Source organism: Crocodylus siamensis, chromosome 5, assembly GCF_052110815.1.
Source record: "Crocodylus siamensis isolate JL-2025a chromosome 5, ASM5211081v1, whole genome shotgun sequence".
NCBI classification, from domain to species: domain Eukaryota; kingdom Metazoa; phylum Chordata; order Crocodylia; family Crocodylidae; genus Crocodylus; species Crocodylus siamensis.
Genome location: NC_143399.1, coordinates 51,718,665 through 51,739,562, shown reverse-complemented (window position 1 = coordinate 51,739,562; position 20,898 = coordinate 51,718,665). Strand labels below are relative to the sequence as shown.

The window sequence follows — 20,898 nt, the reverse complement described above, 5'->3', positions numbered from 1 at the left end:
TACTCAAAAGTTTCAGTGCGTGTCAATTATCTCCTAAATGGGTGCTGAAATCCAGCCTGGCATTGTTCCAAGTGCAACTGTTAGCTAAGGATGACTGTCCTGCTATTAGACAGGTGCTAAATAACAATACTACCATACATTCTTGCATACCACACACCACATATAAGACGTGCACCTTGATTTGGGAAGGCAGAATGAATTTAGAAAAAGATTTTTTTCCAGAGCCATGCTGAATGCAGACTACTTTTAGAAGGGACAGTTTACTCTTCAGCATCACTTGCTCTCTCCTTGCAAGCTCCACAGCTAAAGCTTTAACTTTATCACAGCTGCTGACAAAAGCTGTTGCCAATTCATCAGCAGCTGTGATAGTGTTACAATTTTAACTTTGGAGCTTGCACGCAGAGAGTAAGTGACAGAGGAGTGTATTCCACCAGTCCTGCATGTGGTCAGGAATCCAGCATGGAGCCAGCCCTCAGTAACCATTCCAGTATCCCCATGCCTCCATTCCAGCATGGAAATAAGCTTTCTTGCTTACAAAAATGCATCACAATTTGGAATCAATAATTTCGGGGGGAGGTAGGAAGGGAACTGTCTATGCTGTATGTGAGTAAATACAGTATTTAAAGCCCAGTCAGTACTTTCCATTTTCAAAGTGCTGAACAAACAAGCATTATCTCCATTTAGTAGATGATAAACTGAGGTGGAGAGAGTATGGCCCTGATTCAGGAATGCACGTGAGCACATACTTGGCCTTAAGCATGGACTTGCATGCTTTCCTGAATAGGCTTGGATTTCAGCAGGTTTACGCGCTTCCTTGACTGGAGCCCTTGGTGATTTGCCCAACAGTGTGGGCTTGTTTGCACTTGAAAGATAAAGCATGCATTTAAAGCAAACTAGATATTCCAGAAGAAGTCCTGGTGCAACACACTTATTCTAGGGAGCCATCCTAGGACAGCCATTCTGGTCAGCCTTCCCCACACAGACATGTCCTAAATCAGTGGCAGAACCAGGATTAGAAATGAGGCTTTCATCCTCAGGCTTTCTCAAGTCAGGAGCATGGAGGTGCAGAGCATTGCTATACTTGTTCTTCACTACTGGAAATAATAGCTGAAATACTGCTCATTTCATACGGGGTAGTGAATTCATTGGTTGCAGCCCAATCCCCATTTGTCTGTGTTACTAAAACTACCACACTTTTCAGGAAACTTGTTCATTGCTGCTCAGGAGAGGCCCCAAAAAAGAACAGCAGGACAGGAGCAAAGAGCACTGACAAAGCTATAGCAGGGAACAATGCTAGAAAACCAAGGGAGGTACAAGGTCAATCAAGAGGTGCAGACAGAGGCCCTGCTAGGTACCATACAAAAGTCATTATATACTTCATACAGTGTCATTATCCATGTACTCCTATAAACACCAAATTCATCCACAGATTAAAAATTAATGCAGGAAAATGCAACAGGGAACAAACACATTTCCCATATAACCATGGAAAGGACTCAAGACTGGGTGCTAGGGTGATATAAGAGATGACTCCTGTGTACAGTGTATGTTGAAAAGTCTTTATGAGGTTCACTGGGCAGCAGATTGTGGGTGTCAGGTCATGAGGGGCCTAGGACTTACCTTTGTCAACTCCTGAGCATTGGCTAGGTTGTCCACAGCGATGGCCAAGAACACATTCAGCAAGGTGTCTGGAGGATGTTTAAGGTGAACAAGCCATGAGATAACAATGTGAACTTTTACAACTGCCAATGGGAGGACACATGCAACTCCCCTCCCACCTCCAATGAATGTCACAACTTCAAACAGAGGGACCAGGCTGCTGAGGGGCCCTTCCTCAATTAAGACACAAATAATCTGATTTTCAGAAACCTAAAGAGGCTGGACTGAAACCAGTGCTAAAGGAAATGAGTCTCTTAGACAGCCAAAGGCATCCTACCAGTGTAAGATGAGAGTAGAGATTTTCTAGGACTTTTGACTTCCTTCATGTGTGAAAGGGATAATTATAGGGCCGTGCCCTCATACCTCCAAGTGTAAAGAGGAGACTCTGGGATACCTGCTTCCTCAAATTGAATCTTTGAGGAAGACTACTGTTAAAGGAGAAAGAAAGTCTCATCTCAGAGAGAGAGAGAGAGAGATCTAGAATAAAGGACTGTCTCACTGAAATATAGTAACAAGAAGGATACAGTTTCCAAACAAAGTGAGGACGATGAAGTAGATGGAGGACCACATGCCTGAGCGGACTCCTCCCTGGGAGCGAATGCCATTGTACATCACTTCGTTCCAGTCCTCACCTGTTAGGATCTGAGCAAAGAAGCAGGCAGCTCTGTCACCAACAATTATTCTACATGTAGCCCACCAGTCTGATACCTGCAAACGTGTAAGACATGGTCCAAATCCCTTGTTTCATGATTAACCGTGTCCCACAAACACGTTAAGCTGTGAGAAGAGGCGTATTCTAGGTTGAGGATCTAGTGAGTTTTGGAATGTACAGTGCATGACAGCAAGACTCAGAACTTTAATTTAAAATATATAAAGAAGCAGTTCCTCACTCTGCTGCTTGGTGCTTTGTGTCAGTGTAAGCAATGGAGTCACCCTAACATAAAACTGTATATAACTGCATGGAGAATCAGGCCCCTGACTTCTAGATCTACTGCCCACAAGGAAGACATTCTGAAAGTGAACTGTCACAGTATCCTGGATCAAAATCTACAAGGCCAGAGTGATCACAGAGTAAAAAAGTCAAGTAGTCTTGTTTTTACCTTAGCAGTCTTAGGCCCCCTACCTGAAACACAGTCATGATGGCTGCAGGAAAGGTGTCAAAGTTTGCAGAAGGAGTTCCATCCATGAAATTAAATCTGAAAAGGAACCAAATGGACAAGCTAGAATATAGAGCTGGAACCATACCATTGATTAGTATCCTTCCAGTTCTACTGATCCTGTGGTAGCCTATCCTATCACCTCACCTTTTTCCTCTGTTTTTATTCCTTCCATGGTCTCTATTTCACCTCTACTATAAGACATATTTGAATCATTTAATCACGGGTGCAAAGATCAGAAAAAGTGCCATTCCTGAGTGGAAATGAGTTGTAGGGCCATTAGAAGAGGGAGCATTCTTGGTAATCTGGTATGAAGTAGAAGGTCAAGGTCCAAAATCCATATCTCCCTTTGAGGTATGGAAAATATTAGCATTTGCCTTACATAAATGGGCTCCATCTCCCTTGGCCTTTCAGCCACTTACCTGCCTCCAAACAGCTGCATTCCCAACAGAGCAAAGACTACAATGAAAAGGAAAAGGAGGAAGAGCAGACTGATAATAGACTTCATGGAACTCATCAGTGAGACCACCAAATTCCTCAGGGATGCCCAATACCTGGAAGATAGAAACATTACTGTACTATTATCCACTGGAAAGTGCAGGACCAAGGGAACTGGGATCTGTGACAACAAATGCAATGGCTAGGACATAGAAAAAAGCAGTGAAAGATCTGTGTGGCTGGAAGGGGTCAAGGATCTTATCAGGCAGGGTAGCAAGGTGCCTTTTACATACTTTGTTATTTTAAATATTCTCAGAAGGCGGAGAGCTCGTAAAACACTGATCCCGAAAGAAGTCCCTGGTCTGAAGATGGCCCACACCACTTCAAAGATGCTTCCCACTGTAACCTGAAGGATAAGAAACACTCATGAGACAGAGCACTTTGCTATAAGAGGGGCCTAGAGATGAGGACTAGGGCAATCACAGGAAGTCAGTCTCCTGTACGTAACTGGGCAGAGTCCCTTCTCCCTGAGCTTCTCATTTTGCAGTAGTGAATAGAAGCCCTGTTGTCACTTACTGGATCTTGTAAGGTAGCAGATAAGTGAACAAAAACACAACTTTTGCCAGTGGAAGGAGTCAACTCCCTTATATCAGAAAACCGGGGGTGGGGGACAGAAGGAATGCTTCTGATCCATTGAGCTGCTTCCTCCTCCAAGAAGTAAAATATTTCATCTGATGTTCACCTCAACTAGCTATCAAAGCAAAATAAGCATTAGGCTGTATTCCAAGGCTTAGATCTCAGTCTCCCAGTGTAGTAGAATATTCCCTCTCATAGGTCTCTCTTCCCTGTTGCCCTCAGAAAGACCTGTCCTGTTCAAAAGCATAACTGATTAGATTTTTATCCTGGATGCAAACTCCAGTGGTCCCTGTAGGGTGTCACTGAATCCCATCACCATCAGAGTATCACAACACTGACTTGCATGGCACTTCCCAGTATAGCAGCACCTCCCCACTGCTGCTGTCTGCCCTTCCCTGACTGCCATCCCCTCCCCTCTTTCAATTACCTTGTGGATCCCCTTATTGCACAACATGTCCCTGTATTACTTGCTGTCATCTCACATGCTGCTTACCCCACAGTCAAAGCAGTTGAAAGAGGAGTGGAAATAAAGACGTGGCCCCATTCCATACATCTTTAAGGACATCTCCAAAAGGAAGAGCCCAAGAAACAGGAACTCTGCATAGTCTGAAAAAGGAAATCCAGGTGCATTAGCTACATGCCTGCATCTCTTTACTCATGCCTACAATACAGTGCAAAGGGTTGACAGGCTGACCCCCTCCATGTGTAGCCAGTTCAAACATTCAGCACCCAAGCACGTATATCTACTTACTAAGAATCTAAGAATAACTCTGTTAGCTGTTTTCAGCAGCAGGTTAGACCAGCCTCTAGATGAGAACATGACATGTTATACCAGCATACCATGCTTTATATTTTGAGGTTTCTTGCATAAAGACACTTCAGTAACCCCTCAGTCCACTTTGCAGATAAGGCAACTCAGTACGGGACTAAGTTGTTTTTTCACTGGGTGTCTAGGGAAGAGGTGTAGAATTGACCCCAGGGGATATAGGAAGGTTGTGTGGATTGGGGTTCTTAACTTGGTGAAACAAAAGAACTGCTACAGGCAGGTAGGGGTGTGTGTGTGTGTGCACATGCATACGTGTGTGTCAAATGAAAGCACGTATTCATGTAGATGCACACGCATCTTAGCTAAATGCAGCAGCTGTTTAAAAACACACCAGTTTTAAAGGAAGAAACAAATAACTTCTTCAAATGAAACAGCAGAGAAAGATTAGTAATACTAACTATGGCTTGGATTGGCCAGGACACTGAGGTTAACAAATGAAGGCTTGTGAAACCTAACACAAGATCTTTCATGAATATTAGTGGTGAAGTCATTTTTTTTTACTTTGTGTCCAGATGATTGTCATTACCGACCAGGTAGTGTATGTAGTGCTGTATTCAGCACATCTTCACAAGCCACTCAGAGTTAGGCTTGAGCAGAATTTGAAGAAACAGGTTTCAAGGTAAAGCATTACTAGCACAGATTCAGCAGGTAGTACTCTTCCAGGTGCATCAGTACTGTACCAGCATGGGGGAAATACATTGCTATCTGTTTAGTGAGCTGTAAAATTGAGGTTCTAATTACTTACAGTCATCAAAGATTTATGGTAATTATTAATAGTATGTGTGATAACCATGGTGCCATGGACAAACTCTAATTAAGAATTACATTCTGCCTACCTGAAATCCTCATCAGTTTGTGTTGGTTGCAACTACTGCTCATTGTGCCTTGATCTGTTGGGTAATGCTACTATGCTCTCTTGAACAGCCCAAGGATGGCTACATATCTGTGCTAGAAGAAATGGCTTTTACTTAATTCAGAAGGGTGTTAATTACAGCACTACAGAAGTGTAAATGTATTATTATGTCCCCAGGACAGTCACCTCCCTTAGAAACTGTATTGGATCTGGGTGACACAAACCTAATAAATTTCATTCATATTTATACCGTGGGATGACAACACTACCAAAAATTATTTTAATAACCATGAACAAGAAAGAGAATACCAGTGAAAATCTCCATATCCAATATTGGGGATTCTGGTATGAATGGCAAGTGTGACACTTTTCCTGCAGTTCCCTGACAGTCTGACTCCACTGACTGCAGTATAATTCACCTCATTGGAATCAGACCCAGTGTCTCCAACATATAACAATGTTCCTGTGAGTTGCTGCTCCCAACAGCCTTGATGGAAGGGAGAAAAACATGCCCCATTCTAGGATTTCTTGGGGCTCCAAGCAGTCACACCATCTGGCCCTAAGGCTAGGAGTTTTGTTTTCTTTGATGCTCCTGGCTTCCTGTAACATGCACAAACAAAGATAAAGGCTAGGAACTCACAGAGTAAGTGGGTGAGCCACAATGGCTGGTTGTGATGGACAATGGCCACGCAGGCAGTGTTGAGAGCCACAAGGCTCAAGACAATCCAATAAAACACCTGGGATTTCACCATATGGCGAACGGAGATACGCAGAAGTCGTTCCTTGTGCCGGAAATAAGAGGCACCATCCACTTTTGCACTCTTGATGCTGGAGCGAGCAAGGGGGGTCCCTGAGGGAAGAGAGGAGAGAGGCCAGCTGAAATCAGTAGATGAAAAGGAATCCATGCTGAGATTCTGCTCAGCACAGGAAGTGATTGGGTCAAACTCGCAGAAGATGGGAATCACTACTTCCACCCTCAAGGGCCCTGCTAATCGCAGAAGGGTTTATTTGCCAGACCGTATACTACTTCTGCAATGCCCCTGAAAGAGACTGGGTAGGGATTACTCCCTATACTAATAACTAATTACAGCAGAAGGTCCATAGCCATCTCCAGCTGGACTTAACAAGATTATTCAGTGCATGAAAAACTGGTGGGAAGAAGACTCTGGACTAGACTGAACTGAACCTGGATTCTGAGGAATGGTCCCTAGGGACCAAGCTGGCTGCCAAACAAGCATCCACTCACCTACAGAGGAAATATCAACGCAGTGTTCATCACTTGAGTCACGATTCATGGCTTCTGTCCGGTTTCTTTTGATAGTAGCTCTCCTGAGCACTAGAAATGAAGGAGAAAAGAGCTCTAATACCCACTGAACCTAAATGATGCTAGCAATTCATTTGTTCATGTGCTGTCTAGGCTGCTATGTGGTGACTGGGTCACCAAATGGGCCTGCAGTTCATTTCCCAGTACTAGTCAGTCAAATGACCTATGAGGCTGTAGTTTGGTTCCATGGTCTCCCATGTGTCATATCTCCATTCAAGGAAAGATGAAATTAGTTCCCTCCTGCTCTATCATGTTGAACTCCTGCTCATCAAAAGAAACTGCACATTCCCACCATCCACTCAAATCATATGTCTGTTCCCCACTACTCTAGGAATTTAAAACACAGCCTTCAGGTGGGTGCAAGAAAAGGACCGTAGATACTTTTAACAGCACAGCTGTCTGTCTTCCTTACCTTCTAAAGCCGAAGTTCCAGCATTTTTATTCTCTTCAGCCAGCATCACTTCCTCTACATAAAAAACAAAAGGTTCAGTACCAGCAATATAAGATAACACAGGAATGGTCAGGAGTAACTGCTACAGTGCCACTTAACTCTTGTACATCAAAACTAAATGAGAGTCTTACCATGGGTTGCTAACCCTTGTATGGTGACAGGTAAATGAGCAAAAATGATTTTACAGTGGTGCAGAGAGTCAGCTATATGACACTATATCCAACACGTGGAACAAAGAGTGACTTCACATCTATTGACCTGCTTTCTCCAAGATTTAATAACCTCCCTAATGTCTTACATTACCTATAACCTGCCTTTCTAATCCAAACAGAATTTTCCATCAGATAAAAATTGTGCAAGTTGTTTCTGAATAATGGTTTTGCAGATGAGGCTTAACCTGGCAACTCCCAAAGCCCCTCTGTGATGATACAGAAAGTGCTTGGGGGGCTTTATTTCCTATGCCAGTAACCAAAGAAAACAATGGCTGTGTTATATCTACTAATTTTTAAATTCGTTTTTATCAAGAGTTCAGAGGTTATTGAAGATGGCAGGTCAGCATCATGATTTTTTTAGCTGCAATACCTTGGGGAAGTCAAGGAAGGGATAATATACAGAACAATATGGACTTAGAACAGAAAAGAAATCTAGCTATGTAACATATTTGAGGTCAGAACTTCACCTGGTATAGAAGGATACAACTACATCCATTTACACCACATGAAAGTTTCTGGTCCTGAATGTCGCCATCATTCTTGAAAACAAATGAAGCGAGTAAGCTCAGCACAATCTGTTGGTTTGGGTGGGGACAAGATTTCAGAAGCTACAACTTATCCAAACTTCTTGAGTCTACAAAACATGCCTGGAAAACTCAACTGTCTTCCTCGGGATTTTCAGTTCCTGCTTCCAAAGATATCATGTGAATAACTAACCTTTCTTATGCATTTTGGAACTTTCAGTTCTGTTTCCGACAGAACCAGGAAGTACAAAGACATGTGAAAAAGAACCTTTTTTTAGGATAAAAAGAGGTCTGAAACAAACACTGAATAATGACCACCTTTGGAACCAAATCCACTGCTGAGGTTGGTGATTCATGCTCAATCTTTACATGAATAGGACTTTTTAATATAAATCTTGAATCAACACTCAAGCCTCTTATTCTATCTGAATCACTTCTGCAAACCCTGTAAGCCATAAGACCATAATGAAGTAGGGCTGGAAGGCACTTCTGCAGGTCAGGTGGTATAACTCACAGTCAAGGCAGGGTCATCCCTATCTAAATCATTCTAGCCAAGTTTTGCCTAACTTGCACTTCCAGTGATGGGCATCCTTCCATCCAAGGTAATCTATTCCAGTGCTTTAATACCATAGAGATAGATTCATGTAATGTCCAACTCAAATCTTCCTTGATGCAACTTAAGCCCATTATTTATTGTCCTGTCTCCAAAGGGCATCAAGAACAATTCATTTTCATCCTCTTTATAACCACCCTTTTAGTATTTTAGACAATTACTAAATCCCCTGTTGGTATGTAGACTAGACTAGCTTAGTTTGATTATTTGCACATTAAGATGTTTTCTAGACATCTAATTATTTTTCTTACTCTCCTTTGGAATTTCTCCAGGTTGTCCATATCTTTCTTAAAGACAAGTGCCCTGCACTGGATACACTCCTCCATGCACAGCCTCAACATTTCTGAACTGAGTGGAGAATCGCTTCTTGGAGCTTGCATGTAACATTCTTGTTATTACATTTCCATATGCATACTGGATTTACATTGTGGACCCATGACCTAAGGATAGCCCTTTGATTAAATTCTTCAGTGATAAATGATGATGTTAGTTGCATATTTGTGGCAAGATTAAAAAAAGATGCAGTAGACCAAATTTCTGTCTTATCTGTTTGGAATTATGTAGCTCTGAAGAAAATATTTCTCTTTCTTAGATGCAGTCCCAAGTCAGAAGCAGAGGACAAAAGAGGCGGAAAATATTGAGTGCATCTACCCAAAAATCCTGCAGTGGCCAAACTAGCTGGAAAGTAACCAACTAAACTCATGCTCCTCTAAGTCCCCCCACTCTGTGGTAGATAATTCCAGTGAATAGAGAGCCCCACACAGTCCCTCAGAATTGTAGAATTCCTACTCTTAGAGCTAGCAGAGTTTCGGTATTTAAAATACTATGAAATTGGTATCTCTGAATAATTTCTACACACAAGATCTTTAATAAAGTGAAGCTAAGGTTGTAAGCATGTACCCATGACTTGAGGGTATATAATCTCTCAGTACAATTTATCATTAAAATAACATCACAAAAATAAAACTTAGAAATCCAACAACTCAGAATTAAGGTCAAACTAGATACCTCAATCTTCAGGAGCATGGAAGTTGTCATGGCTGTATTGGCAAAACTGCCTTAACTGTGTTCCCTGGAAAGATGCCAACCTCCTGTCAGCTCTTCTTTGCATGCAAAATATTAAAAATATACACTACCAAACATGGGTGTTATAATCTGTTTTGTACTGCCACATTTCTGACATGGGTAAGCGCTTTGCTGGATCAGCACATTTGCTGAGGCTATTTCACGCGCGTGCTTTGAGTTCATAATATGAACACAGGAGAGTCCTATGCATGGAAATGTAGTCACTTGGAATAAATGGACTGTTAAATGGCTTCTTTACTCCTGAGCCCAGCACCTCTCAGGACCAGCTTATTAATGTGCCTGGTGCGCTGCTTCAAACCACTCTTCACTCTGTACAACCAGAGGGAAGCATAGCTGGTCTGGTCTCAGTCTTACAGTGAGCTATCTGCAGGGATCTATCTACTGGGATGGAGTTCACTGATGGATTAGCAGTGGAGAGATTCTGAGTGGTTAGGATTACGGTGCTTTCCTTGTTGTGACTACTGATTACCTGAAACCAGATGTTAATGATGGAAAAAGATGAGTTTCAGATTTCCTCATGGCATCGTTATGGAGAAAGAGTTTCATAGTTTCATAGTTAGAAGTGTCGGAAGGGACCCGAGCAGATCATCCAGTCCGACCCCCTGCTGTGGCAGGAAAGGGTACTGGGTCAAATGACCCTGGCCAGGTGTTCATCTAGCCTTCTTTTAAAGACCCCCAGGGTAGGAGCCAGCACCACTTCGCTTGGAAGTTGGTTCCAGATCCTAGCCGCCCTAACCGTGAAGTAGCGCCTCCTGATATCTAGTCTGAATCTACCCTCTGCCAGCTTGTGACCGTTATTCCTAGTCACTCCTGGGAGTGCTCAGGGGAACAGGGACTCCCCCAATGCCTGCTGGTCCCCTCTGACTAGTTTGTAAACGGCCACTAGATCCTCCCTCAGCCTTCTCTTGTGGAGGCTGAACAGGTTCAGGTGCCATAGCCTCTCCTCATAGGGCCTGCCCTGCTGCCCCCTGATCATGCGAGTGGCCTGCCTCTGGACCCTCTCCATGTTGTCCACATCCCTCCTGAAGTGCAGCACTCAGAACTGGACGCAGTACTCCAACTGCGGCCTGACCAGTGCTGCATAGAAGGGGAGGATCATCTCCTTGGACCTGCTTGACTTGCATCTGTGGATGCATGACAAGGTATGGTTGGCATCCCCACATTGTCAGCCCATGTTTATTGTGGCGTCAATAATAACTCCAAGATCCTTTTCTGCCTTGGCACTGATGAGAAGGGAGTTCCCCAGCCTGTAAGTATGCTGCTGGTTGTTCCTCCCCAGGTGCAGTATCTTGCACTTGTCAGTGGTGAACCCCATCCTGTTCCCATCGGCCCACACCTCTAACCTGTCTAGATGCAATTGCAGACTATTACTGCCTTCTAGTGTGCCCATTTCTCCCCACATCTTGGTGTCATCTGTGAATTTGAACAAAGTGCTTTTTACCCCCTCCTCCAAGTCACTGATGAAGATGTTGAACAGTGCAGGCCCGAGGACCGAGCCCTGGGGAACCCCACTGCCCACATCCCTCCCGGTCGAAAACGACCCATCCACCACCACTCTGGGTGCAGCCCTCCAGCCAGTTAGCGACCCATTTGACTGTGTAGGCGTCAACACCACAATCTCCTAGTTTTTTTTTATGAGAATGGGGTGAGAGATTGTGTCGAAGGCCTTCCTAAAGTCCAAAAAGACTATATCCACTGTGATACCTGCATCTAAGGATTTGGTGACCTGGTCATAAAAGCTCACCAGGTTGGTCTGACAAGACCTGCCCCTAATGAACCCATGTTGGTTGCCCCTGAGCATAGTCTCCCTTGCTGGCCCCGTGGACATGAGCCAGGATAATTCTCTCAAAAAGCTTCCCCAGGACCGAGATAAGACTCACAGGCCTATACTTTCCTGGGTCCTCCTTCCTCCCTTTTTTGAAGATGGGAACCACGCTGGCCTTTTTCCAGTCATCCAGCACATCACCCGATCACCACGAATGCTCGTAAAGCTGTACCAGAGGTCCCACAATAACCTCCGCTAGTACCCTCAGCACTCTGGGGTGGAGATCATCAGGACTTGATGATTTAAATACATCTAGTCCCTCCAGAAGTTCCCTGACTAGGTCCTCACTGACCCTAGGCTTGGGTGTGCCACCCATAGGGCCCACGGGGGTCCCAGCTGGGGAGATGACCAGGTCCCTCCTCAGAAATATGGAGGCAAAGAAATGGGTTAAGATACTTTAGCTGTATCTCTGGTCAGCCAAGCTGTCTGCCTGTTGGTTTTGCCTGTTAAATGCCATAGGCATATCTGTACAATGCCAGGTGGTGTCATGCAGAGATACCAGAACCATCTGCATGCAATAGCTCTGGAACTGAAAGCCACGTGACTGCATTAGCGTGATGCTGTGCATGGACTAACTGGCTCAGCTGAGAAGCAAGGCTTCTGAGTCCTGGCACAGGACTGTGTTAACACAGCGATACTGCTTCCTGTTCCAGACTGAATGCCTGCAGAGCTGCCTTGTGCCAGGTAGACTCCAATATGTGAGCAAATGCGTTCACAGCTGGTCTAAAATATCTTTATACAGTACTGCACTGTGTTGAGTGGTCATGCTCCTGGAATACCAACCTGAGCACACACCCTGGAGATGACAAGCCAACCCCTGCCATCAGTCACAGCTGTATAACCTCATTTGACTCCAGCAGTGATACAAAGTCTTAGCCAAGTGTAGAATTTGGCCCACCTGTGGTAATTGAAAGGAGTCATGGCCTCCGACTCATAATTTAGTTTCAAGTAACTAGAGATATTTCTCCAATCCCAGTGAAATATTTTCTGAGGGAGGCATGAGACACTGACAGTCTAGGCATGGAGGAAGAGCCAGAGAAACTCGTGGAGCCACAATCTGTAAATCACATAGCTAATTTATTAATCAGTCATGGCAGCCTCCTACTTTCCAGACACCTCCTGTACTCCAGAGCAAATGCAGCAGCTCCACTCTGCTGAGGCAGCAGGGTGACTGTCATTCCCACTCACACAGTGACCCAGGAAAACCCGTGACCCTCACCAGCCTTACCTGCTTTATCTATCCAGGCCCTGTAGCCATTCAGCTCCCGCTCAATCTGCTGCTGTCGTCGCAGTTTCATGAAGGCTCTGCGGTTCTCCACTCTCTCTCTCTCTTTGGCAAATTCCCTATAAACACAGAAGGGCAACATTGTTTTTACTGAGAGCATGCAGGAGGGCCGGGGCAGAGGGCAGGTACACTGTAGGACAACTGTAGTAGGGGCTATACACAGTGCATCACAGCAAAGCCAAAGAGGATATATGTGCACAGCCCTTCACCTTGTATACGCATTAAAACAAAGCTATGGCAAGTGGCTTGCTTGTACATTGAAACATAGCTCTGTGTCTGTGTGGTGGGGTGGGGAGGTTATAAAATCGTTGCAACACTGGCAGGTCAGGGCATATGTGTAGGGTAGCTGGGATGCATGCACACAGCAACACAGCTGAGGCAGAGGTGGAGCACAGGAGGTGACCAAAAGCTGTCTGAAGGCATTGTGGTGTAAGGGAGAGAGGTATGAAGACATATTGCGGGTTATCATCTGCCCTCCTGCAAGGGCTCTTCGACCTCTATTAGTGTCCTCTTAGTACTGCTTCCTGGTCCTCTCTTGTGGGTAGGAAGGACCAGGACTCTAGGATGACTGCCCAGAATGTGGGCTGGCAGGGTTAGAGCAGCAGCCTACCTGGGAAGGACAAGAGAGCTGGTAGATGCAGGGATGGCTGCAAGTCATCTTGGTTAGGAAAGAGAGGCACATAGGAAGGCAGGAGGATGTTGGAGGCAGATGGAAATGTAGCTGTCTGACTGAGGCACATGGAGGGACTGCTGGATGGAGCAGATGGAGGAGGGGAGCAGACACACTGAGCCAAAGGACAGATATACCCGGGATGAATGAGACAAATGGATGAATGGATGGGACCAAGATACAGATGGCACAGATCAACACTGCAGCGGGTGGATACAGGGTGGGGAATGGGAAGACGGGAAGAGTCGGGAAGATTTGTTAGAGGAATCAGGCTGATGAATGTGAACTAAAATCCCTGTGCTCTCCAAGTCATCTACACAGCATCCCTGACTGGGACCCCTGCTGCCAGTCCCCAGAACATGTTCCAGGCAGGCAGACTATCGCACCATTTGGCTCTGGGCCTTACCCATCCCTCCCTCCTCCCTGAGCCTACAAAGCTTTGCCGCTCCACTGACCCCTTCCCACTGGGTGGGAGGCACTTGTGGGTGGGACGCCCAGACGGTACTGCAGATTCCTTGGCGATCATTCACTTGGCTCAGGCTGCAGGAATGGCAGATGGGACTGGAGAAGGGGCAGAGGCAGTGGGTGAAGAGCCAATGCTGTGCATCTTGGTAACGGGGGGAGGGGGAAGGCTGGGGCAAGTAGAGGCAGACTCTGCAATCCCTGATTCAGCGAGAGAGGCGAGAATGTTTGTGCTGCCTGAGTCGATGCTCGCTCATGCTCACTCCCTGCCCATCTCCCAGTGAGATGCTTATAATTCCACTCAGCCGCGGTGTGCTGGCTTTCGGCAGGCAGCGCTCCTCTGTACACAGACTGCAGTGAGGCTGAGGGGTGGGGGCGAGAATGCATTATTAAGACAAAATTTATTCCACTGCAGCCCTGCTCCTCTCTATGGCAAAGCATGTGTGCCTTCCTCTCCCTGGGCAACATGTCCCAAAGTGTCTCCTACATGTAAACCCATGCAGTTTCTCAGTTTAATCCCCTCCTTCCCAACACATGCAGGTACTCCCAGGGTTATCTAGGTCCCCCAAGACACCCCTTCTTTCCCAAGCATCATCCTGCTTACTCAGTCCAACAAAATTCATCTGCCTGACCCTTCCTCACAACACCTCTTCCCCATCATTGTCCCCTCCCTCTCCCAACTCCACCTCAATATGGCTGGCTCACTCCCGTTACCTCACTGACTGAGACGGGCTCTTCACCTGCCTCCGCTTTGGGTTCCCACATCTACTCACACACTCCTCTGATATCCTACCTCCCTCCACACAAAAAAATCTGTCATGACTCCTAACTGTAACCTGCTCAATGCGTTTTCTTCATTTCCCAAAACAGTCATTGCCGACCTTGTGCTTGCATTAGCAACCCCACCAAGGGTCACCTACTTTGCTGGCTCCCACAGTACCCTTCACATAACCTCCACGCCACCCAGAATCCTCCGTCATCATCACATAGCAAATTTCCTCACCATGCCGAGCCCAAAGTGAGACCAGGGCTTTCCTTCTTGTTCTAAGATGCCACAAACTAAGGTACAGTGTTTTCTCTTGTCCCTCAAGTGAGAGAGGGTTATTTCATCCTGACATAAACACTCCCAGAATTGCTCCTCCACCCAGTTTTGCAGCAGCTCAGTTTCCCAGGAAGGGAGATGACTAAGGGAATGAATGAAAAAGGAAAAAATATTAAGGTTAAGTTCAAAGGCAAAAATAGAGCCTAGTACGAAGGTCAGCCTGCAAAGAGTTTGGATATGGCCCTAGTGGATAATCAGGATAAGGAAGGATAATTGGCAATTACTGTGGTGTTGGCCATGATTACTGGTGGCATATGATAAGTTGTATTAGGGGGGGCAGCAGCAGGGGATCAATGGCCTGCACCTGGTTACAAGCAGCAGTCCATGGTCATAAAAGTTAGCTAACCCCAGACTTACTTCCTCCTCTAAAGGCACATAATGCTCCCCAGGGCCCTGCCAGCTGGCCAGATTAGCCAATGTACTGAGACCCTCAAGTTATGCTGCTATTAAGGCAGCCCAACAAGGAAACCACTGGCTACAGAGACTGCTTTGACTTTCATATTCAAACAGCCTAGTAGTATTTCACCAAGTCTAGTGGGCCATCTCATTGGAGGATATGAACTGCCCATGTTGCAATACTGCATAAGGTGAGGGAGAAGGTCCTCCTTAAACATGAGGCTTGAGAATCCTTGCAATTGTATCTTGGCTAATGTAATTATGTTTATTACTGTTATTATTTGTATTGCAGTAGTGCCTAGCAAACCTAAGCAAGCTTGAGTCCCTATTGTGCCAAGTGTTGCACAAACACATTGGAAGAAACAGTCCTCAACCTGGAGAATTTCCAGTCGAGAGAGACAAGATAAATAAAGGGTGGGAGAAAGGAAGTATTCCCAAACCCATTTTTACTGAAGGGTAACTGCAACTCAGAGAAGCACAGAGGAAATGGACTCCTAGACCAGACCCATGGTTCACCTACTTCAGAAGGCAGTCCCTAACAATGACCAGCACCAGACACTTGACAGGAAGGTACAAGAACCCCTTCAGCAGGATAACCTAATGCCCACATGGAGTCTCATCTTGGTCTCTAAAGAGCTTCATAGCCTGAGCTGGGAAGCATAAGGCTCAACAGCCATTCCAAAACGTTTATAATTATTAATTACAACAACTCCAGAGAGATTTACCATCTCTACAGTCACCCAACCCCTTTTTTGAATCTTGCTATATTCTATTGTTGATCTTATCAAGATCATATGGCAATGAGTTCCACAGTCTAATTTTGTACTGGGTGAACAATTTATCTCTTTACTGGGATTTAGATTTGCTGCCTTTTAATGTCATCAAATGTTCCCTTTGTTCTTTTGTCATGAAACAGGAAGAACAGAAACTTCCAGTCTACCATGTCTAGATGATTCATCAAATACATTTCTATTATCAATTCCTTCCCAGGCAGACAATTTCAATCTTTTCTCTCTTCCCTCATATGACAGTTTTCTGGGGCTCTGCATATTCTCAATACCCTTTTTGTAGTCTCCTTTCTGAAATGGGGTGACCAGAACAGCAAACCAGATGGGCAATGCCACTAAAATTTACATAAAAGCACTGTGATATTTCCTATATTCTAAAGATACCCACCCTTATAGAGCCTAATGATTTGTTTGACCATAAGAATCATAATGGGAATCTGTAATAGAGAAGGGACTTGAATTCACCTCTTCTGTGTCCTATCCCAGTGGCTTAACCACTCAGATCACTGATATCTCCAAGGTTAGGAGTACTTTTCTAACCTAATTTCCTGGTTCTTAGGGAATTTTTAGGAAGGACTATTAAGGAAAGACTGCTGGCTGTCCATCTACAATATGAAAGTGTACTGCTGTAGGTCCTGGAGTTGCTTTTGAAACACAATACACAAACAAGCTATACATCCCTGAAAATACCTAGGCCACTAATGTGAAGTCATTTATACACATATCTTAAACCCAGAAGGGACCACTATTGTTTGACTCTGCATAACACAGACTGGAGAATTTCTTCCTTCCCCTCTCCCCACTGAAATTCCTCCAACCCTACACTTTGTGGCTGAACTAGGTGCTTATGTTTTTAAACAGGCATCCAATCCCACATACCTTGGTAAACTGTTCTAATCACGTTCAATGTTTAAAAATTACCATCCAATTTCTTATCCTCAGCTTTGCTACTGCAGCGCAAAGTACACTGAGAATCACAGAACCACGGCATGCCAGTGTCTGCTACGGCTAACCCCCATTCACAGCTCCCATGCACAGTGTGGACTCCCAAAGAGCTGTGAAGTTGTCTGCTGGGATTTTGTGCCATAATCATAACGCCCAGAGCTCAGCTAAACCCTAACAAGTCTGTGAGCAGGAGCCAGTGAGGTAAGGAAGACTGGAGTCTGTACCATTTTAATACTTCACAATTTGTAAGAGGAAAAAAATCAGCTGAGTGAGTTTCAAAGGAGGATCCACCATGTAAGCAAAAGCTGCATCCACAGAGATGTTATGGACACTTTTGCTTTGCCATACATTATAAGCTATCACTCATACAGTGTCAGGAAGAGATTCCCCATCTCTGGTATGTGATTGCGTGATGGGGGCAAAATTTAAAGAGTGCTGAACTTCTGACTAGGCCCAATGACACCAGGCCAAGATTGCAAAGAGCTCAATACCCAGTAGGCACCTAGCACACTATGCTGGTTTGAAAATCCAGGCCCATTTGTGGGTTCAGAGCCCCGCAGAAAATGCTGGCCTCACAGGTAGCATGAGGCACTGACACCTTCCTGTAAAACGTCTGACTCAGCTCTTGCCAGGAGGAGGATACTGGGACTGGTTGGTCTGGTCTGATGATTCCTACTTGCTCTCATAAAGAGAAATCTCAGAAGTTAAAGATCTGCATCGGCATTCAGACTATGGCTTATAGCACAAAACACCAGGGCACTCAAAATAAAGGCTGAGACTCTCCTTCCTTCACAGCACGGTGCTTATATATTGTGGGGCTGACTAGGCTAGAAGGGTTTTACATACTATTCTGGGAATGCTACAATCCCTGAGCACATCATGGGGAGAGCTAAAGAAAACGGAGCTTCAATATCAACACCAGCTTAGTCTCGATTGGTGTGGTCAAGGTACATTAAGTCTGTGATGGCTCTGGAAAAGACAGATTTGTTGCTGCAGACGCATGTACTGTGCAAGTTAAATCCCAGACCCACGGCACCCATGCTTGATGCAGGAGCTGCCCTGACACAGCGGCTCATAGGAGTAGGTGAGAGGCCCAAATTCTGTGCGACAGAAAATTTCTATATTTGCTTTCAAACGCTTCTCTCTGTAAAGGCTGCTGTGCTCTAGTGATCAGCAATGCACGCGTCTCCAATACAATACAAATAAAGCTTTGTTTACAGATTCGGGGTCTCTTACTGTTGCCATGGTAACCCAAGTCAGAGAAGAACCCCACCAGGATGGGCAAGCCTGTGAGATGCTTACACACTCACATGCTCAGTGCATCCATATATGTGGGCATTCACATTCAAACACAGAACCACAGGGAGATATGTGCATACACTAGGACAGAGGCTCACCCGTGAATGCATGTTTACATGCTGGCCATAGGCAATGAAAGAAATACACACATATAGGAATAAATTTGTGGCAATGCCAGCATACACATATACCATGAAAAACATTCACAAAGGAAAACATGCACATGTTTGCAGTTTGTCATACCTACAAGCATGAGTATACTCACAGAGGAAAGCACACACAGAGATTCTACTCACATGTATGAACACACCCAACAACAAATCTGGGAATGCAATCTTTTGCAGTCATGCACATGACCAAAGATATGTGTGTATGTGTGTGTGCACGTTCATACGCATATGTGTGTTTATAAACAACAGGTATACACAACAGGCATGAACATAAAACTATACACAAATACATGCAGGCATAAACTCATGTGTATATCACTACGGATTACTGCAGATTCATGTGTATTCCTTACCCATACTGTACTGTGTAATGTATGCACATCCTGATACCCAAAGAGCACCATATACACAGATTTACATTCAGTCCAAATTTACGCTGCTACACTGGACCACACAGAATGACTACATACTGATGCAAGCAAACATGCAAGGCTACATGTTCTTATGAACATGTACCAAAATGCCCACCTACAAACAGAAAGAGAAATATACCATATAATGCACCTGTGCACTGAAATGTATATGCTTACGTGTGTATTGTATGCAGGCACGGTGTACACATCAGTACAAGACCCCACATGTATGAAAGCCCAAGTGCTCATGGAACTATACATACTATATGGAGTCATAAATTTGGTACCTACTCCCATGCGTGCGTGTGTGCTTACAGTCATAAGATCCCATATACTCTGATGCTATTTCCATGCACATACATAGTACTTGGAGGCTATGAACTTATATGTATAACATCTCTATATATATCAAGCCAAATTCATCTTTCATGTATCTTCAGTGATGTAAGTGCCTGCACAAAACACAATTTCTGCCCACTGTGTACAGACATGGCTAACCTACATTTCAGTCACAATAGATACAAAGCCCATGTCATATGAAGAATGAACCACAGAGAAGTTCACTTCAGATTCTGAACCCCTACTGTCCCCACAGGATTCCAGTTGCAGCATGAAAGGAACATGCTTATGAAGAACAAATGGCTGTGGTCTTTTAGACGACAAGTGTCTAACTCTTCTGAGATTCCTACAGCAATCTCCCTCCCAGAAACAGTCAAAGGAACCTGAAGAACTGATATGTCTGATCTGATTACTGAATTTGAGTTCATTACCCAAGCTGAGCTATTACACACTTAATACTGTGTGGGCTTCTTTTTTTTTTTTTTTTTGGGGGGGGGGGGAGGGGAGGAAACAGCTCTGAATGTTCCCAGAAACCCTTGTTAAAGATCTCCAGACAATCTGAGCATTTTTAATTTCACCCTAGGAAGGTTAAGTTTCCTGCAGCTCTGGTGTTTAGCATAAAAAAACCTCTCTCCCTTTCTATCTGCAGCTATCAGACCAAAATGAGACTTCCTCTATTCTAGGAATAGAGGGGAGGAAGGGAGAAATGAACCCAGGGAAAAGAGAGAGACTGAGAAAAGGAGGCTAAAAAGGGAGAAAGACTACAGAACAAATGGAATGGGAAACAATCAGCAAGTAAACTCACAATGCTGGATTTATCATCTGGGAGAAAGATGTATTTGTAACATTGCAAAGTTCAGTAATGACTATCTATGCAGTAGTAGTCATTCTGGCTCATCCAGTGCCTCCCATGCCTATTCACCAGCAAGACACGAGTAACCTGGAAGCAGGAAGATGCCACTTGAAAGCTGAATTAATTTAGGTCAGATAGAAGGTTACTGTCTCCTTCAGTGTGTTCTACTGGTTAAATGCACGGCACTGAGACTTCAGAATGCAGCACCATCACAGTCTCATGCCACAAAGAGTCACTCTCAGAGCTTGCATGCCCAGCTTACAGGATAAACAGCAGAATTGGATCTACCCTGTGAAAACAAAAGCCTGTGTGGCTCCCTGCTGAGGGATGCTGATATTTTTATGAAAAGAGGTGAAGAGACTAGGAAGACATGGTAGGTCAGTTTCTCAGCTCAGAAACTTCCACACAGATCCACTGAATGCCATGTAGTTGTGCTGACACCAGCCGAGCATCTGGTCCCCTTCTGTTCTTACTTGCATGACCCTCCTGTTTTCTGAGATTCGAGGTAGCTCCCTCTATGGGACAGCCTCTTGTATCTGAATGAGCTGCTCAGCAAGAGAAGCTGCTGTCAA

At 44.7% G+C, this 20,898-nt stretch overlaps 1 protein-coding gene across 1 annotated transcript in view; it reads right to left on the bottom strand.

Moving 5' to 3' along the window:
• The window catches only part of CACNA1E (calcium voltage-gated channel subunit alpha1 E), a 353,537-nt gene that overhangs the window by 98,560 nt on the left and 234,079 nt on the right, over window positions 1-20,898 (bottom strand). The window contains exons 10-19 of the mRNA XM_090047888.1: window positions 12,833-12,948; window positions 7,306-7,359; window positions 6,816-6,905; window positions 6,210-6,419; window positions 4,384-4,496; window positions 3,548-3,660; window positions 3,239-3,370; window positions 2,783-2,855; window positions 2,184-2,301; window positions 1,621-1,688 (exon numbers count right to left, since the gene is read on the bottom strand). Coding sequence (XP_089904014.1) covers window positions 1,621-1,688; window positions 2,184-2,301; window positions 2,783-2,855; window positions 3,239-3,370; window positions 3,548-3,660; window positions 4,384-4,496; window positions 6,210-6,419; window positions 6,816-6,905; window positions 7,306-7,359; window positions 12,833-12,948 — 1,087 coding nt within the window. The remainder of the gene's footprint in view (window positions 1-1,620; window positions 1,689-2,183; window positions 2,302-2,782; window positions 2,856-3,238; window positions 3,371-3,547; window positions 3,661-4,383; window positions 4,497-6,209; window positions 6,420-6,815; window positions 6,906-7,305; window positions 7,360-12,832; window positions 12,949-20,898) is intronic.